This window comes from Narcine bancroftii, chromosome 8 (genome assembly GCF_036971445.1).
Source record: "Narcine bancroftii isolate sNarBan1 chromosome 8, sNarBan1.hap1, whole genome shotgun sequence".
Lineage (NCBI taxonomy): Eukaryota > Metazoa > Chordata > Chondrichthyes > Torpediniformes > Narcinidae > Narcine > Narcine bancroftii.
Window position 1 is genome coordinate 140105735 of NC_091476.1, and position 26815 is coordinate 140132549.

The 26815-nt window shown below is 43.7% G+C and overlaps 1 protein-coding gene across 2 annotated transcripts in view; it reads left to right on the plus strand.

The window, feature by feature from the left end:
* The window catches only part of LOC138741258 (NHS-like protein 3), a 124615-nt gene that overhangs the window by 58886 nt on the left and 38914 nt on the right, over positions 1–26815 (plus strand). Inside the window, exon 1 of one of the 2 annotated variants that reach the window (XM_069895050.1) lies at positions 676–814. The exons of the other annotated variant lie outside the window; for it this stretch is intronic. Within the exon in view, the coding sequence (XP_069751151.1) occupies positions 718–814 (97 nt within the window). The 5' untranslated portion in view covers positions 676–717. Of the gene's footprint in view, positions 1–675; positions 815–26815 lie in introns of those variants that run through there. 2 annotated transcript variants of the gene reach the window in all.

The following is a 26815-nucleotide window of genomic DNA, read 5'->3' on the forward strand; positions in this document are numbered from 1 at the left end:
TTGTTGAATATTCAGGGGCAGCTGTGGCAGCAGTGGATACGTCCAAGAATTGCTTCTAAAGGTTTGAAGAAGTGGAGTGGAGACGAGAGAAGGGAATGAGTTAAAGGAAGATAAAGGAGGAAACAGAGCATTTTGAAAGCGAAGTGTAGGAATAGAGGGTCGAACTGTCCATCCTGTCTGGTCTGACCATGATGGCAGGCAATCTAACTAATTCTGTCTGCCTGCAGTCATCCATACCTCCCATTGCCTGCCTCCATGTGAGGAAGCAAGTGGGACAGGAGGATACAGTATGACAGGGTGAAACACAAAAGTCTGCAGACGCTGTAATTGTAATAAAAACACACAGAAACACTGGAGGAACTCAGCAGGTTTCACAGCGTCCAGAGGAGGTAAAGATATATTACTGACATTTTTGGCCTGAGCCCTTCAAGGTCTAAGCAAAGGTATGACAGAAAATGCTGAGAAGCTGCTGGCATTGTTTCCTTCCCTCTCCTTCCTGGGAGAGGAAAGATATGAATTGAAGAAGGAAGCTGAGCTTGGGAGCAGCTTGTGGGTAATCCCCTCCCCTCCTGCACTCCACTGGCTACCGCGTCTATGACTGATGCAAGCTCTGCTGCCTGCCGCAGCTGGATTTAGTTCCTGGCCCCCAGCCAACTGTCACCCATTCTGCAGCAATGAAGGAGAGTGTGTGGAGCTTTCGAGGCGAGGAGACGCAGCATGGGGAATACTCACCACAAGAGGAAAGTGGCTCATTGTACAAAGCCCCGACCTGTTTGGTACTTTGGCCTCGGTCGCCCAGACAAGCAGAAAAAAGGTTTGTTGAAATAAACAAGAAGCATTCATGAAAACGCTCCAGAGAGAATTTCACAGTGTGTTTCTATGTACACATACATACCTGCTGGATGTTAGTCAATGTATTGAGAAAGGATGCCATGTATTTTTTGTCAATTCCTCAGTTAGTTTCGTCTGAAACTGTGTTTGCAAATGTAAATTGTTTCTGAGCGACTATATTCTGTACCAGTTCTGGATATAGGTGTGAGCTCAGAGAAGTAACTAGGTCACAGGCTATTAGCTTTGGGTAAGCCAGAAGAAATGCCTTGTTTCAACAGGAAAATTAGGTGAATTTCGTTTTTTTTTAAGCAAGTGGCAGGACAGGCTTGGTTTACTTTTGAAGTGAGTTACATCTGGTCTCCATGATGCTCCCTATGGAGAGTGCTGTGGCTTTTGTTCTGATGTAATTGGTGAGTTTATAATGGGTGGGCTCATGATTTGTGTGTGGGTGACAATGTCTCTATTCAACAGCTTTACTGAATGAGAAATCTGTGTTTAAGCAAAAAGCTGTTGTGTTTAGCAAGGTGGTTGAATATCCCCAGGGAGTCTGGGCTTTGCTGTAAAGCGAGCAAGGTTGGGATGAAAGGTGGGTATTGTTTTAATGCAGTACGCTGGAATTGGCAGTACATGCCTGCACTTGTAAAAGTGAATATCAAACACACCCCATACAAACACTGAGAGTGAGTATCAGGGATGGCATATGCATAATTCTGTCTATTCCTGATTATCCTCCACCTGAATGAGGGAATAAATGTGAGAACTTGGCAAGTGTGATTATTACTTTCACACTACCATGGTGGATCTCATTAAAAAGCTTACTAAAATCCCTTCCTTCAATTGGTTTTAAAAGTATTTGAGGACCAGCCCTCCATCTGTAAAACTCTCTACTGGAGCATCTTGTGTTTCAGCTGCTGACCTGTAGTAGTCTCACAAACTTTAAGTACAATGAAAGGTCATGTGTCCTGCGGTATTTATAAAACATAAATAGTCTGACTGACTTTTCCACCTTCTGGATTGATGATATTTGAAGAGGAAAAACAAAGTTTTGTTTAATAAATCTGTGCACATCCATGATGGCAACAGATTCTTCAGTATTAATGATTAACCTTGGGGAGATGGTTTCTGATGAGAAACCTTCTTGCTTATCAATATTCTATTGGTTTAATTATGGGTGTTATGGTAATTATTCAATGAAATGAAGCATTTTTGCAAGTGCAAGTTGTGTGGAAGTATATGGATATGCATGGAAAATGGACATGAAGAGAGGAATCTGGTTATGGACAGTTCGTGGAACTGAACCCTTACATCACACAAGGACTGTCAGTATTCTGTTTGATATTACATTCAAGTGTTAAAATTGAATGTATTAACTGATAATAAATGTATGAATTTTATCTTTTCCAATTCCCTGCAATACTTTTGCCACAGGCCCTCGGCAAGAAAGCAGCATGAGTCAACATCCTGAATCTTCTTTCACCAGTCCTGTGAAAAGAAAGCAGAGACACATCTCCTCACCTTTCGTTCCGCAATCAAATCGACACCCACGTCTCCAGCCCACTTTGTGTCAATGCTTCTTAGGTCCAGGGATTCTAGTAGGCTCTATTTGGTTCTTCTTCTCAGCTCATTGGGTATGAAGCATCGCAGCCATCTGTAGTGTTTGCCTTTGCTTTGTGGGTTCTAATGGCCTGCACTCCCTGCCATAGCTGCCGTGTATCTGTCTCTGTAGTTCTGCAAAGTTTTATCTTCACGACATTCTTTTGGAAGTGTTTCTGGAAACTTTCATCAGTGAATGATATGGTCAACCCTGACCACCCATGTTGCAACTTCCTCATGAAACTTTTAACATTTAGACATACAGCATGGTAACAGGCCTTCTGGCCTACAAGCTCATGCTGCCCAAATACACCAATTAACATACCAAGGGCGAGAGGAAACTGGGGCACTAGGGGGCACCCATGAAGAATATAAGAAATAGGAGCAGGAGAAATCCAGCCCATTGAGCGTGCTTCGCCATTCAATGAGATCATGCCTGATCTGATGATAGGCTCATCTCCACCTACCTGCCTTTTCCCCTTATCGTTTAATTCCCCTATTTAGTAAAAATCTATCCAACCTTGTCTTAAATATATTTACTGAGGTTGCCTCCACTGCTTCAATAGGCAGTGAATTAAACAGATTCACCATCCTCTGGGTAAAGTAGTTCCTCTTCATCTCAGATATGGGAGAATGTACAAACTCCTTACAGACAGCACCAGATTCAAACCTGGGTCGCTGGCGCTGTACTCTATGCTGACTGCGCCACCCAGCTTCTTCTTTGTTCTTTTGACAGTTGCTGGGTCAAAAGCAGAACGCAGGAAGAGCTTCAGTCAAAGTTTGGCTTGGGTCATACAGCATCTGTGGAGGCAAGAGGTGTCTGTTGACGTTCTGGGTCAGGGTCCTGCACCAGGACTGGAAGAGGAACGATTACGAGTATACAGAAGTATACAGGGTGTGGTGGAATACATGGAACTGGATGGGCTGATGTGCAGATGGAACCAGGTATGGGGAGGGATGACAATTAGTGGAACAAACAGAGAATTAATCTAGTTCTGCTCACCTGGCTGTAGGAAGGATGTACAGAAAGGACTCATGAAAATGAAACTGGGACTGGATGGCTCGAGTTCTAATGAGAGACTTATCAGCTTGGGAATATCTTCCCCAGTACATAGGAGGCAGAGGGGTGGATGTAGAAGGGAGTGGTGACAGCTCACCTGCCTGTAGGTCCCTGGTTATCCTTGCAATCCTTCTTAAGTAAAGTAACTTTAGCCACCCTCTAGTCTTCCGTGGCTAAAATTGACATAAATATAGAGTTCTAGAACATTACAGCACAGGAAAAATGCCGCTTTGGCGCTTCTAGTCTGTGCCAATCCATTTTTCTGCCAAGTTCCACTGATCTGTCATAGCTCTCAATACCTCTCCCATCTATGCAACTGTCCAAATTCTTCTTAAATGTTAAAATTGAGCCTGCATTCACCACTTCAGTTGGCACTTGTTCTACATTCTCACCACTCTCTGTGTGAAGAGATTCTCCCTCACGTTCCCCTTAACTTTTTCCCTTTCACTCTTAACCCATGTCCTCTGGTTTAAATCTCTGTGGAAAAAGTCTGTCTACATTTACTCTGTCTGTACCCCTCATAATTTTAAATACCTCTATCAACTCTCCCTCATTCTTCTACACTCCAGGGACTTCAGTCCAGGCAACAGCCTAGTAAATCTTCTCTGTACTCTTTCAATCTTATTGATATCTTTCCTGTAGTTAGGTGACCAAAACTGCACACAATACTCCAAATTTGGTCTCACCAATGTCTTATTCAACTTTACTATAACATCCCAACTTCTATACTCAATAGTTTGATTTATGAAGGAGAAGATGCTAAAAGCTCTATTTACAACCCTGTCCACTTGTGACACCACTTTCAGGGAATTATGTATCTGTATTCCTAGATCCCTCTGTTCGACCACACTCCTCAGTATCTCTGCTAGGGCCACAGAAATGTCTTCCAGAATTGGTCATGCCCAAGGAATTTATCTAACTTTGTGCATTTTAAGATTGCCAGCTCTATTTTGCAATGTGATTTTGATCCAAGATAGCATTAAGACTTCACTCCATTACTCCTGTTACCCTACACATAGTCCTTTATTAGATCTTTAAGGGGACCTACTCTCTCTCTCTCTCTCTCTCTCTCTCTCTCTGGTTACTTTTTTACTCATGTATGTGTAAACTCTCTCAGGGCTCGTCTTTATTTGTAAAGGTGTCTTTTATCCATCCCATTTTTCCCCTCCTGATTTCTTGGAACATCACCCCAGTTTTCTTCTGTTCTTCCTTCAGTGACAATTGTGCTGTAATGAGGACAAATTGTACATCCTGCCGCCCCCCTCCCAAGCTCTCCCCCTGACCCCCCTCCCCCTGCACCACCCAGCCACCCTGAGAAGGCCAGTCGCAGCTCCGTGAAAGCATCTCATTTGTTGCTGGTAAATGATGCCACAGACCTGCCTCTGCAGTGGGGGAATAGTTTTCTGTGGGCGTGACAGAATTTGAGCGAATTGTATGGACACATCCCTCAGTGTCTCTGATGGAGGATTCCTTCTCACACTCACTATGGGCGTGAGGCAATCCCGAGCGTCATGGAGACACAAAACATGGAACAGGCTCCTTTGGCCCACCTCAGTCATGCTGACCATTGACTTACTGTGAATTTTGGTCCATATCCTTTGAAGTCCGTCTTATCCGTAACCCTTGGATTTAATAAGTAGCCAGAATGGTTTCATCTAGAATTAAGAGGATTCTTCTCAGAAACCCTTCAGAGAAGCATTCCTTGTTTAGGTTAAACAGATATGATGAGCTTCCCTGAATCTGCAAGTTATACTTGGACATAGTTATGTTCTGAAGCTCACAATATGTGTACATTTAGTTTGCAGATTAAATTTGTGACATTGTTACTTGGCTGAGGGTGGATCCATGAGGTTTGAGCATGATGTGTTTGACCAACCCATCTGTGTTTCAACTTGCCTTAATCCGCTGATTATTGCTGTCCATTCCCTTCACTCTTCCTGGCTCTAGGCTTATTATTCCTGGTTGGAACTAAGGTGTTCTGGTTTTGTTTTAAATGGCGCCTTTTCATGCACTCCATTTTGGCATGGTTACAGACTGCTTTGTGTCTAATTATTTGAAATGAGCTCTGGAACAATGAGAAACCTTGTAGCAGGTAGAACCTGGAAATTAAAGCTGTGTTCAAGTACTGTGTACCTCCCACTCAGTAGGAACAGAGCCAAACTCCTTCACTCAGACAAAGGCCAAAACTGCTTTGTGAAATCACAAATGGAATACTGTAGTTTTAGAAAGCATGTCTGGCAGCATCACTCTGCGGTCCAATTAGATGAGCGTTCACAGGTAAATTGTTTCAGTGTGCTGCATTCCATTTTCTAGCAACATTGATGTGCCTAGCCAGTGTGCGTGCTCCCAGTGAGTGCTGATCTGGGGCAGTGGTCTGGTTAATCATTAATGTAAGTCCTAACCTTTGCTTTGGGGAATGTGGGAATATTGATTAATAAAGCATTACTGATCTTGTGTGTATGGTGGTGGTAGGACGGAATGTAGAATTTCAGAAATGTTTCTGCGCTGTAAATTTGGTTTACACTGGAATTAAAAACTGCTCTTTCGTCAGTTGAGTGCAACTGAAAACGAGGTAGATCAACTCAGAGCAAGTGGAATTGAGCAGATTTGAAATATCACATGATCCAGGAGAAACAGGGTGTGAACTAACAATCTAGAGAAACTGTTTAAACTTGTTCATCTTGCTTGAGCTAAGATCCAAAGGGTTCCTTGGAAAGTTAGTGAAATTTGTGTATTTTTCCACGTTAAACTCTGATCCTCTGTCTGGAGTTTGGCTCAATCCTGCTCTCTGCTTTTAGATTTAATAACCACTTTGAGATATTTGTCCTTTGAATGTTGAGACATTCTAGTTGTGACATGTGTAGAAATCTGTGTGTCAGTCGGTGGGAGGGGTGGGAATTGACATGTTCATGACAAAACATTATTGTACTTTTTAGTACAATTGTATCTTGAGGAATTGCTCAGGCCTGAAACATTTACCTCCTATGGATGCTGCGAAATCTGCTTAATTCCTCCAGCATTCTTGTGTTTTTGCACTTTTTAGATGATCATTTGGGATATGCTGTATGTCTCCCTGCCTTGCCTCCTGTTCAAGGTGAGCTGGACATTTGATTTCCAAATGGGCATGGCAGAAGGAGTCAGAGGTGGCTTCTCAGATTGGAGACAGGAGGGGCCCTGCAGGGATCAGTGATGGTCCATTGTTGTCTGTCATCTATATTGTGGATGAGACTGTGGTTGGGACAGTTGTCAAATCTGTGGATGACACCAACATTGGTGGTGCAGTGGACAATGAGGGAGGTTTTTAACAGGATCTAGATCAACTATGCATGTGGGCCAAGGAATCGCAGATGGTAAGGCGATACATTTTGAGCAGTCAAACCAAGCTGGGACTTACACAGTAAACTGCAAGAGTGTTATGGATCAGACAGACCAAGAGTGCAGGTACATAGTTCACTGAAAGAGCCAATTGATGTAGACAGAGTGGTTGTTATGTCTCTGTGTTACTTGGGAGGCTTCTTAAAAAATTTAGAGATGTAAGATTCAAATAACAGAAGAGATTTTACTTACTGATGTCTTCCACCATCTCAGGAAACTGTTTACACACTCTCACATATACATACGCCCCACAGTGGTGCACTACAGGTACTACATTGAGAAGGGTGTATTCTTGTGTGGTTACAAAATAGCTCATGGTATTCTGACTACTTCTCAAGATAAAGAAAAATTGTGTTCTTTATCACTTTCTTTCCAGTGCAACTTAAGTAACTGAACTTGTACACTAGTTTATTTACACAATTATTTGTAGTGGCGGCAATATGTTACTTCTCCATCTTGAGTAATTGGCTGCAATTGTTGGGCTCTGTGTAACACGTGTAGGTGATGTAACTTGTTGTGCTTCATCTGACAACTGCTGTGTTGATGTTTCGGTATTAATGGTTGTGGTCTCTTCACTTGATACCCCACTTGATATTGGTGTTGCAGGATTTGCTGGTATTAAAGCTTCCTGCTTCATCACATCTTGTGTCGACCAGATGTGAATTCTATTCCTCCTCAGCTGATTGCCAGAGTCTGTCTCAACCATGTATGATCTTGGTGTCTCAGCTTCTCTGATATGGGTCCATGCTTTCACCATCAGCTCTTGAATATGCACATGCTGCCCTTTGAAGAGTTCTGGAAATGTTTGTGCATATTTGTCATAATGCTGGCGTCTGACTTCTTTCGTGTCAGCAAGTCTTCTTCTGGCTTCCTCCTGGTCTTCTGGAGGGTATATTTTGCTTGGCAGAATTGTTTTGTATCTCCTGCCATTTAGAAGTTCTGCTGGGGACTTCATGTCAACCCTATCATTATGAACCCTGCTCATAATGATAGAAGAGCGAGGTCTGGGTCTTCTGTTTCACGACACTTAACTAGTGTACGTTTCACAATTTGCACTTGTCCTTGTCTTTCAATATTTATGTGGTGATAACAACCCATGCTCTGCAGCCAGCTTTCAGAATTCTTGTGATGTGAACTATGTTCCATTGTCATATATTACTTGCCCGGGTATTCCCTGTTCAGCAAGGAGTGCTCTAATTTCTGAGGTGATAGTTGATGCTCTCAGGTCTTTCACCCTTTTGATGAATGGAAACTGAGAGTAGTAACAGGTTACTATTAGATACCAGTCTTGATTCTCAGTGAACAAGTCTGCTCCCACTGTGTGCCATGGCCTGGCAAGTACTTCTGTGGAAATCATTTCCTCTTTTTGTTGTGTGTTTCTTTTGATGCTTTTAGATACCTTCTTCGTCTGGATCTCATAATTGACAGAGATAAACTGCAACTCCTGGAAGCTATCCAGACCTAGAATTGCTGATTCATTTGCATCTACCACATAGAACGTACAGAGGATGTTCTTTCCCTTATGGCAGCCATTGATCTTAGCTCTCCCTAGCTGCTTGATCATGGGTCAACCATAGGCTGTTAATGTGTAATTTGCTGTTTCCAATGCACCCTCTTTTGGATACCCTTTTATTATGTTCTCTGGGAACATCTGGTAGTAGAGTTTGAGTGGAAGGACATTGCTTTGTGATCCAGTATCCAGCTTAGCTTCACCTTTAGGTTAAATATCGTAGGCTTGTTCTGGATTGTCCTCTGTATTTGGATCCTTGTGTGCAACTCTCTTCCTTCTTTCATCTCACCCAACATCTTGTGCAGGTACATGGATTCTATGTCCAGTATCTGGGTGTCAGAGTCCTCATTATTGTTTCCTTTTATGTGGTGACTTTTTTTCTTCACTGGTATTACTATTTTCTTCATACCAGACTTGCACATCTTCGCCCAGTGGTTTGCTTTACCACAGGCTCTACATTCAGAACCATATGCGGGGCATTTGTTTTGGTCATCGAAGGTGTGTTGTCTTCCGCACTTCCTGCAGATCTTGGGGGTTTGCACTTTTCTGATTGTGTTCTTTATAGCAACAACCCTTGCTTCTCTTTGCTGTGGGTAGGTCTGCATAGATAGGGATTTCATTTGCATCTTCGTAGCTTCGAAGGCTCTGGCTATGTCTATAGCTTCAGCCAGCTTCAAGCTATCCTTCTCTATAAGAGACTTTTGCACTTTGGGATGGGCACTCCCCCATATTAGTTGAACAACTAATCTTTCCTCTATATCTGCATTTTGCAGCAACAATTTTTAGTCCAGTGAGGAAGTTATCAACAGTTTCATCAGTCTCTTGCATTAAGCCTTGAAATTTATAGCATTTAATTCTATAATTAGACCTGGGTTCAAGGTGAAAAGCAAACTTCGCAAATATCTGCTCTAGATCATTTTTCTCCACCTCTGTAAGCTCCCAGCCATTAAATAAGTCAAGGCCTCGCTCTCTGGTCCAAGAAGTATATAACGGACCTTCTCCTCTGTTGTTGCATTTTAAAATAGCTTTTGAATGGTAAATTGCACTTCTGCTGAAACCTTTTAAATGATTCAATAATGTCTTCAGCCTCCCTGTCCATCACTGGGTGAAATGCTCTTGCTCCCGCCATTTTTTCAGTCATGTTTTTTCTCTTCTTCCCCTTCATATTTCAGTGACTTACAATCAATTGTTCTCTTATACCGCTGCCAACATGTTATATCTCTGTGTTACTTGGGAGGCTTCTTAAATAACTTAGAGACGCAAAATTCAAATAACAGAAGAGATTTTACTTACTGATGTCTTCCACCATCTCAGGAAACTGGTCACACACTCTCGCATATACATATGTCCCACAGTGATGCACTGCAGTTACTTCAGTGAGAAGGGTGTATTCTTACATGGTTACAAAATAGTTCACATTATCCTCACTATATAACAGTGGTGAAGATGTGTTTGGCACACTTGCGTTCATTGGCCAGGAGTTGGAATGTCATATTACAACTGAGATCTTATTTGGAGCATTATGTATAGTTGCTGTTGCCCAGTTATGTCATTAAACTGGAAAAGGACTCAAGGGCTTGACATATGAAGAGGCTGGATAGGCTGGGTCTTTTGTCCCTGGAGTGTAGGAGGCTAAGGGTGACCTTAGCAATCATGGGGATCTAGATAAGATAAATAGCCATCATCTCTTTCCCAGGGCAGTAGAATCTAAAACTAGCAGGCAGTGATTTAAGGTGAGAGAGGAAAGATTTAGAAGGGATCTTAGGTGCACATTCTCCACATGGAGGGTGGTGGGTGTGTGGAACGAGCTGCCAGAGGAAGTGGTGGAGATGGGTACAATTATAACACTTGAAAAACATTTCGACAAGTTCATGGATAGGAAAGATTTCCAAGGATATGTAACCAGAAGTGTTCAAGTCGCCAGCTTGGTCAGCACGGAGCAGTTGAGCCAAAAGGTGTGTTTCCATGATGTGAAACTAAGACAAAATGCCTCTTTCTGCTTGTACATTTATTTTTCAAGCAATGCCTTCGCTCTGCAATTTTCCAGGCTGAGTTGATCCTGATCCATGCAATCTTTATTATTTTTAAACCAACATTGATCCCATCTCAGCTCTCTCCAAGAGCCCACCCTAGCTTTTTCCTCATGGCCTTTTGTCATTCACTGGAGTGTTTGTTCAGTTACTTTGGTGTTTGTAATGGCTGCACGTCCAATGTTTCTGTATTTTCATATTTCCTTCTGTCCTGTCAGGTCTATGGTGCCTGATAAAGCAATGCCATGCCTCACTAATTCTACCCCCAGACTATACACCCATCCACACCCTTAGGGGCAATTTACATTGGCCTATTAATCTAATGACCCACTTGTCATCTTGATGTTGGAGCATCTGGAGGAGAGCCACAGGGTCACAGAAAACACACAACACCTGAGGATAGGATTCAACCTGGAGGTGTGAGGCAGTGGGTCTACCAGATTGGATACTGTGATTCCAGAACTAATTCCTCTGGGGCTTGTGGAGTCTGCGTTACAAAATCCATATCTTATGTCTTACAACCTGAAATACAATGCGTAAAGCATGAAAGTCTGCAGACACCGTGGTTGAAGTAACATCACAATGCTGGAGAAACTCAGCAGGTCAAACAGTGAACTTTATATATGGGGTAGCACAGTTAGTGTAGCAGTTGGTGCGACACCTTTACAATGCCAGCGATTGGGACCAGGGTTCGAATCTCACGCTGTCCATAAGGAGTTGGTACATTCTCCCTGGGGGCTCCAGTTCCATCAACCACTCGAAATGTAATAGCAGTGTAGGTTAATTGGGGGTAAATTGGATGGCACAGACTCATGGGACAAAATGGCCTGTTACTGTGCTGTATGTCAAAATTTAAATATTCAAAATTTAATAAAAATTTTTAAACCAAAGATAAAGATGCATAACCAATGTTTTGGGCTTGAGCCCTTCATCAAGGTATAAGCAAATTATAAGTGCTTGCCCACATCTTGTTCATACCTTGATGAACGGCTCAAGCCCGAAACGTTGGCTATGCATTTTTATCTTTGCTATATAAAGTTCCCAGTACCTGCCTATATTTTGCTCATACCTTAATGAAGGGCTTAAGCCTGAATCATTGCTTATGTATCTTTATCTTTGCTACATAAAGTGTACTGTTTGACCTGCTGAGTTTCTCCAGCATGGTGTTTTTAATTGAAAATACGATGTGTCTGCTTTAACAGTTGAACCAAATGCTCATTGTTGTGACAAAGACTTCTTTGTGCTGATTTGTGAGAATTAGACACCATGCCTTACAAAGATCTTCATGAACTTTGATGATTTGTTTCCATGTTATGATATCATAGCAAATCCTTATCTAAAATTTGGATTAGTCAGAATAAAATAAGTTTCTGCGAACATTCACTAATCTCAGAGCTGTCTGCGTGTCTGATCTCCTGAGTACACCAGTCCTGTGACCAGTAGACACCACTCTCTTGGATAATTGGTGGGTGTGTTGGGTGAGCTCTCAGGTCTTTCAAAGTTGGTTCAATCTTTCAAAGAAAGGTTTGGATTTCTGTCAAGTTTAGCTTTTGTTACCCTTTGCATATCTTGGAGGAGGAATTGGGTAGTAACTGTAACTCTGAGGTTGGAATTCAATTTGAAGAGAGGAGAAAGAGGCGGAGTTCAGCTTGATATGTATCATTCCCAATTTTCCCCTTTGTGGTCTAGAGGGGGGATTGATTTAAGAGTTCTTTGCAAACAAACAAAGATGCTAGAAGTGTGAAACACAGTTGATCTGGCAGCTTGACATTTGGAAAGCATCTTCCAAGCTTTAATTCTTGTGATTTATGAGTGACTCTTCCCACTTACAGAACTTGTGTTTATAACATGAAAAGATTAATTTCTTCATTGTGTCTGTATCAGGCCCACACTCCTTGGAGCTGTGCATCTGTACAGCACAAAGTGTTCACAGCACTCATAGCAGAGTGGCCCTGAGAGGAAGTGCTGCCCAGGCAGAAGAGACCATCCCTGGATAAACAATGTAACCAGCAATGTCAGAAATACAAGGATGGAGATTGGGTTCTCCATCCTTGACCTGATGTCCCAGGGGCATCTTCCACCTGTGCCTGCAGAGGAATGTCAGGGGTCTGCAGCGTGTAACAGTTCAGGAGACATGGGGCTGCTAACACCAAGAATCAAACCCCATTTTAAATCTCTGGTCTGACAGCCCCATCTTTCCTTTCCCACTGTGTCCCAAAGCACTCTGACTTGCAATCACCAGCACGGAGATAGATCCTTGGTTGAAAGGGTTAACTGTGACTCAAACTCTCCTGAGAAACATATTTGTATTCGTACCTCTGTACCTGTTCCAGATGGTGGCTGCGTTGTTTATTTTGTATTAGGTGCAGCCAACCTTCCACATTGCAAACTGATGGGAGTGACTGACTGTCCCAGTGGAGGGCATTTTATGGGTAGATCTGTGCTATGCCTTCATAATCCTGGGCAATGATCGGGAGTGGTAAAGTTCCCAACATGCCTGCAGCTTTGGTGAAGAAATGTCTTTCTGCCTCTGTCCTGAATGGTTGATGTCTTATTTTGAGATTGCGACCATCAGCCAGTGGAAACATTGTCGCCATCTCCCATGTAGAGTCTCAGAGGAACTTTGTCCATCACCTAAGATTCTTTGAAAGTAGATTCTCCTGTTTTCATCTCTCCCCATAAAATGGCATGCCATCCCAAGGATTAATCTGGTGAATCCTCAATGGGAATTAAATCCATTTTTGTATTGATCTAGTTCTGGACAAAATATTCCAGACATGGTCTAATTTTAAATACACTTTGCTGCTGTTTTCAAACAGTTTTCCATTAAAGTTTATCACATGAGCTCCTTTGCCAACTGCATATTGCACAACAACAGAGTTCAAGGACACTCCGAACCCTTCAATACCAGAATTCTTTCGCCTATTCACTATTTAAGAAGTAGCCCGCCTGTCGCTTTCCTCCTGAGATGAACAGGACGTTTTTGTCTGACTCTGGCCTCTTGAAGCAGACCTGACCTTGGCAATTTCTTGCCTACCAATGACAAAAGGAAACCTTTGCCCAGAAATAAAATGACATGAAACCATGAAAATGAAAAGCACTGGAAACGTTGTTCCAATCCGGCAGCAGCTGTGGAAGGGAAAATCTGGATCGAGGAAACTATTCATCCAGTTCTTCAAAAGGGTCTGGCCCCAAAACATGAACTGTGACTCCCTCCCAACAGATGCTGCCAGGCCAGCTGATATCCTGAGCAAAGTCCACTTTTAATTTCCAATCAAGAATATGCACATCTTTCAATTTTCAACTTTAGCTGCCATTCCCCTCACTCCCTTTCATTCCCCCTCCCTCCTCCTCCCTCCCCTCCCTCCCCCTCACTATCCATCACTCTCCCCTCATTACCCCCTCCCTCCTCCTCCCTTCCCCTCACTATCCATCACTCTCCCCTCATTCCCCAACACTCTCCACTCATTCCCCCTCACTCTCCCATTCCCCCTCACTCCTCACCAACCCCTCACTCCCCTCATTCCCTCTTGCTCCCCACCAATCCCTCCCTCCCTTCCCCTCACTATCCATCACTCTCCCCTCATTCCCCCTCACTCTCCCTTCATTCCCTTTCACTCCTCACCAACCCCTCACTCCCACTCACACCCCACCAATCCCTCACTCCCCTCATTCCCCCTTGCTCCCCACCAATCCCTCATTTCCCCTCCTCCTCCTCCCTCCCCTCCTCCCACCCCTCACTATCCATCACACTCCCCTCATTTCCCCCTCATTCTCCTCACCAACCCCTCACTCCCCCTCACACCCCACTAATCCCTCACTCCCCTCATTCCCCCTTGCTCCCCACAAATCCCTCACTCCCACTTGCTTACCAACAATCCCTCACTCCCCCTCATTCCCCCTCCATCCTCCTCCCTCTCCCTCTCTATCCATCATTTCCCCCCTCACACCACACCAATCCCTCATTCCCCCTCCCTCCTCCTACCTCCCTCTCACTATCCATCACACACCCCTCATTCCCCCTCATTCCCCTTATTCCCCTTACTCCCCCTCACACCCTACCAATCCCTCACTCCCTTCACTCACTCCTCACCAACCCCTCACCCCCACCAATCCCTCACCCCCCATTCCCACCCTCCTCCTCCCTCCCCTCACTATCCATTATTCTCCCACACCCCACCAATCCCTCATTCCCCCTCCCTCCTACTCCCTCCCCCTCACTATCCATCTCTCCCCTCATTCCCCCTCACTCTCCCCTAATTCCCCTCACTCCTCACCAACCCGTCACTCCCCCTCACACCCCACCAATCCCTCATTCCCTCTCCCTCCTCCCTCCCTCTCACTATCCATCATTCCCCCTCATTCTCCCCTCATTCCCCTTACTCCCACTCACACCCTACCAATCCCTCACTCCCTTCATTCCCCCTTGCTTTCCACAAAGCCCTCACTCCCCCTCACTCCTCACCAATCCCTCATTCCCCCATGCTCCCTACCAATCCATCATTCCTCCTTGCTCCCCACCAATCCCTCACTTCCCACCGATCTTTCACACCCCCTCACTCTCCACCAATCACTCATGCCCCACCAATCCTTCACTCCCCTCATTCTCCCTTGCTCCCCACCAATCTCTCACTCCCCCTTGCTCCCCACCAATCCCTCACTCCCCCTTGCTCCCCACCAATCCCTCACTCCCCTCATTCCCCCTTGCTCCCCACCAATCCCTCACTCACCCTCACTCCCCACCAATCCCTCATTCCCCTCCAATCCCTCACTCCCCTTCAATCCCTCACTCCCCTCCAATCCCTCACTCCCCACCAACCTCTCACTCCCCTCCAATCCCTCACTCCTCACCAATCCCTCATGCCCCACCAATCCCTCACTTCCCACCAATCCCTCACTCCTCACCAATTCCTCACTCCCCATCAATCCCTCACTCCCCACCAATCCCTCACTCCCTCTCATTCCCCCTCACTCCCCACCAATCCCTCACTCCCCTCCAGTCCCTCACTCCCCACCAATCTTTCACATCCCTCACTCTCCATCAATCCCTCATTCCCCCTTGCTCCCCACCAATCCCCCATTCCCCCTTGCTCCCCACCAATCCCACACTCCTCCCTCACTTCCCACCAATTCCTCACTCCCCACCAATCCCTCACTCCTCACCAATCCCTCATTCCCTCTCATTCCCCCTCACTCCTCACCAATCCCTCATTCCCCCTTGCTCCCCACCAATCCTTCACTCCTCACCAATCCCTCCTCCCCCTCCAATTTCTCACTCCCCCTTACTCCCTACCAACCCCTCACTCCCTCCTCTTTTCCCACCAACCATGTTTACATCGCAACCCCTTCACTCCCCATCCATGTTTACCATGAAGATATCATGAACGATTCATATTGCTGTTGGCCAAATGTGCCAGCGCAGACTCTCTGAGAGATGCAAAGCTAAAGGTAACTGTTTATCATGCCAGATCCTCACTGAATATTGAAATATAGAGGTATTGATTTACTTTTGGGTGTTTGATGTTAGCTTTGTGTGGAATTTAATTCTTTATTAGACCTGCTCATGGCTGGGAGTGTTTGGTAAGAGGGAGTAATAGATAAACAATGGCAGATATGGTTCAGGTGACATTTATTCTGTGCATATTATGTTGAATAGAGAGTAGTAATTCAACTCAAACACTATGTGTTGGTCTATTTGGGCAACATCAGGCATCTCCATGTCTTCCCCTACATTATTACAACCACTGAGAACTTATTTATTTTCCTCTTGGCCGGAACATGTTTGATTTGCAAGTTGCAGGCTGACCTTGGAGAGGATCTGTTATTCTTTAACTTTACACTTAAAGCTACTTTCTTTCTGCTCAGGATGATTCATTTTTTAGTCATGGGAATTTGTCCCAGATGTGATCAATCAGATAACATTTCAACCTTTCTCTGCAACTTGTGTGCACACATCTGCATATGGCCGTGTGCAGGAGTGATAGTCTGAATGGAAATTTGTCAGGATCAAGAATCAGAATTTATAGTCATGAACATATCACAAAATTTGTTGCTTTACGGCTGCATCACACAGTGCAAACATAAATAAATAAAAATAGTGCAAGAAAAAGAAAATGACAAATTGAGGTAGTGTCTGTCTTTGTTAATTCAGAACAATCTGAACAAGCTTTGGAGACATTAATTTCAGATGGACTGACATCCGACAGTGCAGATCAGCATTGCCTCCCTGCTCTCTCTCTCTCTCTCTCTCTCCTCATGTACACAGTTGTGCTGCATTAAGCTCGTGGTACAGCAAGGGGAACTGTTCATTCCTGTCCGTTCCTGTCCTGCAGACTAACTCAGAGTCAGAGCATCACTACCAAGTAGGGAAGTTTGTTCCAGGGAAACTGGGAAACGTGATATCCTTGCTCTGCCCTGAGCACAAGGTGCATTGAAACAACTGGTCAATCAATAAATCAACATTTTTTACAGAGAATCTGTATGTCATAACAGGCCCTTTGTACAAATTGTCTGTCCCGTCCAAGTTGTCTCTCCGAGCTGGTCTCATTTCAACAGTGCGGAGATTGAGATGGCAGACAGTTCCACATTCCTGGGGACCAATCTTGGTCTATCCATGCCGATACAATGGCCATGAGCACGCATCAGCACCTCTACTTCCTCAGAAGGCCGAGGAAATTCAGCATGGCATCTTCATGCCTTAAGAACAACTTCTTCAGATGCACCATTGAAACATCTTGCCCTGTGTCTCCCATCAGAAAAGCAAAACCCTCCACCTTGCCCTGTCTCCCAGTATCAAGCCAGTTCTCTACCCAGTTGACTAGCTCACCCTGGTCCCAGGCCTTTGAACTAATTGACCATAGTCATGTAGACAGTCTCATCAAACATTTTGGTTACCTCTTCAAAAAATTCTGTCAGGTTTTGTGAGACATGATTTTCTATGCACCAAACCATGTTGATAATCCCTAATCAGTCCTTGCCTTTCCAAATGTGGTAGGTACTATTCTTCAGGATACTTCTATATTTCTTATAATCCTCAAGTGATGTGGTTGATCCCAGCTGCATATACTGGAGACTTAAGTCCTGTTCCTGACCAGAGCCTCAATATTGGTGTCATCCAGCATTCGCTAACCCTGCCAGCCTCACCCTTCACTCTGACTGTGTTGAGTTTAAGCTGCAGTCAGTAGAGTTGGAAAAGAGAACAATAAGGTGGGGGCTATGTGAGCTGTGGCCTGAGAGGGAAGGACTGTGAATGGATCTGGGTCTAAGATGGGGAGGGAAAGGGAGAGTTAGCTTAAGTTCTGAGCTTATGGGTAGTGATGATCCCATCTGTCTGAGAAGTAAATGAAATGTTTGGGGCAACAGAAACCTGATATTTGGGATCTGTGGAATTTGAAGGGTAACTAAGCTCTCAAATCTTAAGACTAATGAAATATAATGACAGAATACGACAGCACAGTCCAGGCTCTTCTGCCCACGATGTTGTGCTGACCTCTGTAAACCTATTCCTCCACAATCTAATCTTTCCCCTCCTCACACCCATAACCCCTATTTTTCTTGCATCCATCTGCCTGTCTTAGAGCCTGTTAAATGGATTACCCTCCACCATCTCTGGCAATGCATTCCAGGGATCTTTACTTCTGTTCTAATATCAGTATGGAGTCTAAAATCTCCAATTCACTCCTCATGGTTTCTATTTGGAAGCTATGGCCACTGTGTCCTCTCTCAGGCAGTCTGGGATTTGATTGGTGTGTGACACAGTGGAGGGCAGGAGTTCTCTGGCAGGATGCCAGGACAATATAGTGTAACATAACTTGTCATAATATTTAGGCCTGGCTTCGTCCTTTGGTCATTTCATTTGCTAGCAGTTGTGGCTTTCTGGATCAGTTAAAGAAAAAAAAATGTTTTGTTAAATTTAAAAAAAATTCAGTGATGATCAGGCAGTATCCATACAGAGGAAGAGATATTCTGGAATTTTCTCCCTAAACATTGCAGCAATGCAGTGGTCACGAGATGCAATCATTAAAAGACAACGCCCAAAGTTACACCAGTTGGATTTGTTGTATCTACTGAACTCTGCCTTCAATGGGCCCTCAGTGCTGCCACCCACTGGCTTCTCTCAGTAACTGCAGCATCAGTGTGGCCATGGTTGTCCTCTCAGGGAGGATCAGGTCCTCAGTGAAGAATCTAAGAGAAACTTCAGCCACGTCACATTCAACCTGGAACCCTCTGCAGAGCAAGGTACCTGCAACATTAGGTTCATACGGCTTAACATCTCTAAGATATGTGACATTCCCCTGTCTCATGTCCGCTTTATTCTCTCAATGGAGGTCACTGCAAATGTCATTTATTTTACTGAAGGGTCTCTCCCTGTGGCCATAACTCTCAGTGTATCAGGGAAGTCATTCAATCACTTTAATCGATCATAAAATTTGTCAGTATGGTTTCCATGAAGACTCAGACCTATTAATGGATATGAAAAGCTCACACCTTCTCCATGTAGAAACCATAGTAGGAGACAGGAACATTTTCCTTTTGCTGACTCCTTTATTTCCTGAGCACCTTTGTCCCACTCTGTTGAATGTTTTCCGTTCCAATGATGTCGAGACAATACTTTGGTCTCTGGGATGATAGCAGAGCCATATAAAACCAGAATCAAATAACTTTCAGGACAGTGGTGGAGAATGTCGTTGATCTTCTCAAGAATAGATGCCTTTGCCTGCATCAGTTGGGGATGCTCCTCCAGGCATGCCAACATCGTGGGGAAGGTATCATGGTGATCCACGTGCTACACAACCTGAGTGGCGTCTGATGCTGGAGAAAGGCAGCACTGACCCAGAGTCTGAGCGCCGTATAGAGAAAAGAGACCCAGGAGGTAGATGATAGTCAATACTTGACATCTACAACCTGCTTGGAGGAGGATAGAATTAGCTATATGAGAAAGGATTTCCTAATGTAACATTTTCATAAAGAGTCTGTAATAAAAAAAAATTACACATCCAACATTGTAACAGGCCATTTTGGCCCACGAGTCTGTGCTGCCCATTTATACCCAATTGACCTACTCCTCCAGTATGTTTCAGAGAGTGGGAGGAAACCGGAGCCCCTGGGGAAAACTCACGCAGACACAGGGAGAATGTACAAACTCCTTAGAGACAACGCAGGATTCGAACCCTGCTGCAACAGTGTCGCGCTAACTGTGCCACTGAAAAGTTAAACTAATCATTGCAAACCATGTGCCCTCCCTCCACTGAACACTGTGACACTAAAGCAGTACCCAGGGCAGGTAAAGCATAAATTCCTGCAGGATGCATTCTGTGTGAGCAGTCACTTGAATCAATGAATCCCTCCTACCATTATTTAGGATTGCTGTTAAATGTCTGTTTTTTTTTATGAACAGCACCTCTCTTGTGGAGCTCAGACTTCTACATAACCAAGTTTTTTTCCATTCTGAGGTGTAAACAGTAATGTGCAAACCTTGTGAGATCATGAAATGGTTTTCCATCTCTTTCTCCGTTGCATTACATTTAAATCTCACAAAATTTCTAGTCCAGTGAGGAGGGTTCTTCTGTGAGCAGACTAATAGGTTATCTTTGGCATTACACATATGTAAAGAGAACAATTTACAGAATGTACGATTACAGTGAAAAGGAAGATCAATCAGCACCAAGCAATGGCAGCACTGTTGAGGGATTAATTCAGGAGCCTGATAGCTGAAGTGAAAAAACTGTCTTTAAGCCTGTTAGTGTGTGCTTTCTCCTCGATGGGAGGAGAAGAGGATGTGTCTGGGGTGCAATGGATCCTTCGGTGTGTTGGCTGCCTTTCTCAGGCAGCGGTAGGTATAGATGGAGTCCATGGAGGGGAGAGAGGCTTGCGTGATGTTCTGAGCTGAATTCACCACCTTCTGCAGCTTCTCCCGACCTTGAGCAGAGCAGCTCCTGTCGCACGGTCTGATGCATCCAGCAAGTCTGCTCTCGATGATGCTCTTGTAGAAGCCGTTGAGGGATGGGAATATAACCATATAACCATTTACGGAGCGGAAACAGGCCATGTTGGCCTTTCGAATCCGCACCGGTTCACTAATCTTGCTGAACTTCCTTTGTCTTCTCAGAAGGTCGAGCCGTTGTATTTTTTATTCTTGTTGAGTCCACGTGCTTGTCCCAGGTCACTGGAGATACTTATTCCTAAGAACTTGAAGCGATCTACTCTTTCAACTTAGCACCAATAATGAGGACAGGGATGGAGACTCTGCTCCTCTTCTGGTCAGTGATCACCTTCTTCTTGTTGAGAGAGAGAGAGAGGTTGTTATTCTTGGCACCATAACGCTAGACTCTCAATCTCTTTCCTATGTTCAGTCTCATGGTTATTTGACATCTGACCCACCACTGTGGTGTTGCTGGTATATTTGAAGATGGTGTTTAGCTGTGTAGCCATGGTGTAGAGAGAGTGTCCTAGGGGACTGATTATACCCTGGATGAGTGCTGGTATTGACTGTGATCGTGGAGGAGACGTTGTTCCCCATCTTCACTGATTGCAGTCTGTTATACAGGAAGTCAAAGAGCCAGTCGCAGAGTGGGTGCTAAGGCCTCAATCCTGGTTTGGTGGTGAGTTTGCTAAGGACTATAAAATTGAAGAAAAAGCTTTAAATACCATAGTCCTCAACAAACTCAATCCTGTGGGAGCTGCCGGCAGGAGAGTTGTTGATCTCTGAACCCCATTAATAGAAACTCCCATATGCCATTGTCCAGAACTTTCAAGTCCCTTCTAAATGAATGAGGCATCTGCCACCCTCTCTCCTGCAACATCTGACTAACGTTGGGAGAGACATAAGTGTGTGACTGCCTTGGGGATATTACCTTAAAGACTAATGTCTGATTGGTGAAGTTGGATGGAATCTCACTGGGAATATTAGTAGCTCAGTGTGAATTACCCCAAATCCATTTTAAACCGAGTTTTGGCTGATTTTGCTATTTTTATCACAATTTTTTTTTGAGCGACAGTGCCAAATGCAGACAGGTCAAATTTCTGGGCAAGGTTGTGCTGTTTTAGTTTAAAACTCCTTGACTCTGTGCCTATTGGGAGAAGCTCCATGACAGATGACCCTGACTCTGTACTGATGTGCCATTTCAGTTGAAGTGAGGAGAACCTCTCTCACAGAGTTACAATGGGACCTTCAGTGAAGGACAGGGCCGAATGAAAGTGGAACAGAGTCAGAGTGGGCAAAGCTGTTCTATCGCTGTGTCAGAGACTTGACCCCCTCCTCCCATGAAGTCTGTGTGGGGTTTGTACATTCTCCCTGTGACTGCCTGGAGAGGGAGAATCAGAACAGCTTTAGCAGAGCATTCAAAAACATACTAGGGTTGTAGGTCAATTGGATGTAATTGGGCAGCATGGGCTTGTGGGCCAAAAGGGCTGTACTTCTAAATTTAAATTTAAGCATTCCTTGTGGATGAGGGGCAGTGGCTGATGGTTCCCACTGCTGCCGAGCTCCACACTCCTATTCCTGGAGCCTACTTTAAATCTATTAGAAGCAGTTGATCTTTCACTGATTACACTGGACAACAATTTGCTTCCTGAAAAAAAATTGAGGATTATGATCAACAACTTCAAGCTGAACACAAAGATAATTTCATATTTGCTCGTGTAGGAAGTTGGAGAAACATTAAATGAACTTTTATTGAATTTAGCATGTTTAATCGCATAATGACGCTGACACATTGCGTTAGTTTAACTGACCTAAAAATGTTTTGCCGCTGATTTACATTTGAACTCAGCATCTGATGCCTCATTTGTCAGTGTCCAACAATAAATGGTCAGCATTGATGGATTCTATTTGCCCTGATAGGGCTTTTCCATGGGCAAAATGTCCTGGTGAAGCATTTCACTGTGTTCGTTTGTGACTGCACCAAGATCAGCAGGGAAGGAATCTAAGTGTAAATGCAGAAAATGAATTTTCAATGATATGTTGTACTTAAAGGTTTTGTATGCTTGAAGCATGTGAAAAATATGACAGGAAATCACGAAAATAGGTATATCTAAAAAAAAATGGTACGTGATTGGAAAGTTTTAAGGCGAGCAGCCCAAAATCCATATAATACATGCAAAAGTGTTTAGGAAGCAAAATCTTCATTGTCCATATAATCAGCGCTAGAGTTAACAGTAATTATTTAAAAAAAATTTTGTTCTTAGCTGTACCTGACAGAGCTTCCGATGTTGGAAAATGCAGACTGAGCAAAGTTCACTTCCGCACCATGTCATTATAGGAAGTGGTTAGCAAGTCAGGAGGAAGGAAAGGAGGCCAATTTCATCCATCGATCAGTTTCAGTTTGCACCTGTACTGGGAAACTGTGGCAGCATAGGGTTGTACCACCTGAAGCAGAATGCACTTGGGACTGGCAGGCTCAGAGAGGCTAGCAAGTTCAGGACACTTGTGTTCTTGCAGGAATTCCAAACCTAGTGCTGGAGAAGTTCCTATAAAGCACAAGTCATGAGAATGTGAAAACCCAGGTGATGCATAATTTGAAGGCAGTGTTGACCAAAGATCACAGAGGTGCTGGGTTACTGGGATGTTATGAATTAAAACATAGGCAGTAGGGGTTTACAGAAAAGGTGGGTCTGGGAGTAAACTGGAACCCAGGGGTAACAAAGACACAGGTAAGGTTTTGCTAACTTGGCCAGAAAGTCCATGAAACATGCACTGGAAAAGCATAAATCCTGGAAACATATCCTTTTCTCCATTGCCACATAAAAATTCTATTGCAACTCAACCAGAGGCACTTTGATTCATTTTAATCCTGATGTCTGAACTTGTAGCTCATAACTGGAATTTCTTTTCTCTCTCCCAGATATAGTTATAATGTGGCAAGTTGCTTAACAATTCTCAATATGTGAAGGTATTGCTAATCTGTGTTTACTTCAGATTGCTGCAATGTAGTTAGGTTGAGTTTTGTGCAAATCACTTTAATTTTTGGGCAGATGTGACTAAGTTGGACCTTTGAGAATCTTCGGACAATGGTGCACCATTGATGATCAGTATTGATATCTGTGTTCACTGGGACATGGATCCCAAGTTGATGGAAGTAGCCTACATTTACCAGCATCTTCTGAGGGCCGTTATTATTGTGGATGTGATGGGCATGCTCTAGAGTGGCAGGGAACATTTGCTCCAGAGTTGATAAGGGACAAAGCTTCTTGTCAACAAGCTGAGGATGTCTTGGAGCTCAGCTTCCAAGTGTGCATCGACAAGCCTCATCTATAAGCTGCAGCTTGGTGACAGGTTGGAGTCACTTTATTCTGGAAGAGAAGCAAGATAGTTGGAACAATATCTCATTTGCCCTGCAGACCGTCTTCTCTCCAGCAAATGAGGAAATTGGAGATATGATGCTCGACTCTGAGATTGGTCTGTTGCTTAGAATGCCATCTTCATTCTGCTATCATCAGGAAAAGGTACAGGAATTTAAAGATGAGCACTCAATGGCACAAGGACAGCTTCTCCCCCACTTGCCTTACTTTTCATGCACTATTATTTTAATTTTTTTTATTTATAGTAATGTTGTAAGACAGTTAAATTATGAATTTTGCTGCTGCAAAACACCGAGTATCATGACTTGTTCATGACAATAAATTCTGATTCTGATGGCTTATGCACATTGTACCAGTAGTCAATTGAACATAATTTCTGAGGACAGCCTGATTTGTGAAGAATGTGTTACAGGCGGAAGCAGACTTGTTTCCCAAGACCACTATGAACTGCAGAGAGTGTTCTGAATGTGGCTCAGGCATTCACGCACCCCACTCCCCTCCATCGACTTTCTCAAGACCTCCTGATGCCTCAGAAAAGCTGGCAACATATTAAAGGACCTGTCCCTCCCAGGTCATACTCTTTTCTCCCCACCACCAGAAGATACAAGATTGTGAAAATACACAGCACGCACATATGAGCTGTAGGTCCTGCCCTTTGTTCCTTGAACTTTACGCAGTTGAATGGTTGAAAAGTTCCAAGGAATGGTTTGATGGGGGTATGTGTCGAGAGTACAAGTTATTGGAAAAGGCCTTTGATAATTTGTTTTAAAAATGTAATTATTAACAAAATTGCAATAGTGTGGCTGGCTATTCATCACTCTATGTATCTAATTTAATTTTTTTTAAAAACCTGCAGATGGTGGAAATCTTAAAATAAAAATAGCCCTGGAAACAGTTAGCCTGGAATGTTAGCACTATTTCCAGAAGTTTTAAAATCAGGATATTAGCAGTTTTATTATCCATATGAATTTAAGTAAAGTTCAATCAGGTCTTCAGTGTGAAAGATGAAAACTGAAGAGTGGGTCATAGGGAGAACTGCCAAAATTCTTGCTGTTTGCTGAGAAGAGTTTAAGATGTGATCTGTTTGGATTGTGGCTGAACTTTGCCGACTGAAAGGGATAGGATGGCCTCACAGGCTGGTTCAATTCTGACCTTGGTTGTCATTTGTGTCAATTTGTCATGACTCCCTTGACCACATCAATTTCTACCAGTTGTATTGGTTTCCATATCAATTATCCCAGTGTTGGTGGGTGACAGGAGAATTCAGATATTAGGTGTGTTTAGTGGGACTAAATAGTCAGTGCAGGACAGTAGGCAAAAGGACCGGTTCCATGTTCCTGTGCTCTAAGTGTCTGTGATTCTAAGTTCCAAAAGTATTTTTATCCTGTATACCTGAGGAATTCTACTCTAGGCTGACAGGGGTAAAGTAAAAACACAATGCTGGAGAAACTCAGTGGGTCAAACAGTGTACTTTATCTAGCAAAGATGAAGTTACATAACCAACATTTTGAGCTTCAGCCCTTCATCAAGATATGAGCAAAATGTAGCCAGGCACCCGAACAAATGAACAGATTTTGGCGGACGCCTGAACAAAGTTTGTTCAGAAGTTGAGAGGTAGTTACAGGGATGTCTTGGTGTCCTGTTACAGACATGAATCATTTGGTTGGTTTGCAGACAGGTGATGTCCTTAAGGTCATGTGATCCCTTCTGTCAGCAGAAACCAAAATGTGGAAGCTGTGTCCTGGAAATATCTGAATCTAGTTCTCATAAGTAATTCTGTGGCAACAGATGATGACAGAATTCAGAGCAATGACTAATTGATCTCCTTGGATCAATTACATTTAATCTCTGAGTTCATTTGATTTTCTACGTTCAGAGAACTGATTCACTTGAACAATATTTTATTTAAAAATCTGATGAAGGATAATCAGTGCTTTATTCATGATTCGTGAGCATGAAGAAATGCAGTTTATTTTGAGTGGCATTTTGTTTTGGGAATATTGCTTTATGGAAATGTATACAGCCATGATTATTCTCTCTTGACGTGCTGTGGTGACTCCCCTTGAAGTATTCCAGCTTCCTGCATGAGTGAACTGTGGCAGCAACTGTGGTGGGAAATGACCATTGACAATGCATCAGCACGGAAAGAGCATATTGCTGACTTAACCTTGGAGGCTGCATTAGTTTCAATGAGCGTATTGTGGAGTAACTAACTGTAAAAGTGTCTGAATCTACAAAGACCTGAGGCTCTCCATGGAGAATCATTCTGTTTACATTTATACTTTGGGGTTTTGAATGGAAATTGGCTCTTAAATCTGTAGTTTTAATTTGTTTTCCCACCCAGTATCCAGTTAGAATTTGGATGTTCCTTGAACCAGCCAGAGTGCATTGTCAATTCATTGTTCACACCTTGTTTATCCTCGCAGCTGTGTTTGCAATTGACCCAGAGGATAGAACAGAACTGCAATGGAACTGGCCCTTTGGCCCAATGAGTTTGTGCCCACATGTTGCATGAATAGTTGAAATACAAATTGTGGTGGTACACCACCGGCCTACTGCAGGTACCTGCAGGAGTGTAAGGGGACAGGACAACACCTGGCCGGCTGTCAATCAGTCGGCCTGAATGGATCAAGCCCCACCCGGTCCGGTGTCAATCACCCTCTGGGATATAAGCCTGCGCCGGCCTCCTGAGGCCTCACTCAGAGTTGCTGCAGCCACAGCCAGCCTGGCTCTGTGGAAGTCTTTGTGGATTAAAGCACGTTGTACACTCTTTTTCTTTGTGTGTGTCTGATTCTGGCTAACAGTGCACCACACAAATCATAGAATATTTTTTAATGTACTTACTGCAAATGGTGTGAGGTAGTCAATACTTAATTTATAATGCTCAGATGCAACTTTACAAAAGTCCCTGTGCAACAGGTCACACCTCCTCAATGTGAGATGTTTCAACTTGGCTGAGGACGATTAAGAAGGGCTCTGCCTAGATCTGAAGGACTCTGGCGACAATTTCCATTTGAACAGCCTCCTTTTGGTAATCAAAGAGCTGCTCATCGAATCATAATGTGGAATCTATCCACCTTGAGGGGCAATAGGTGGGATGTTCACTGTGTGGCAGCT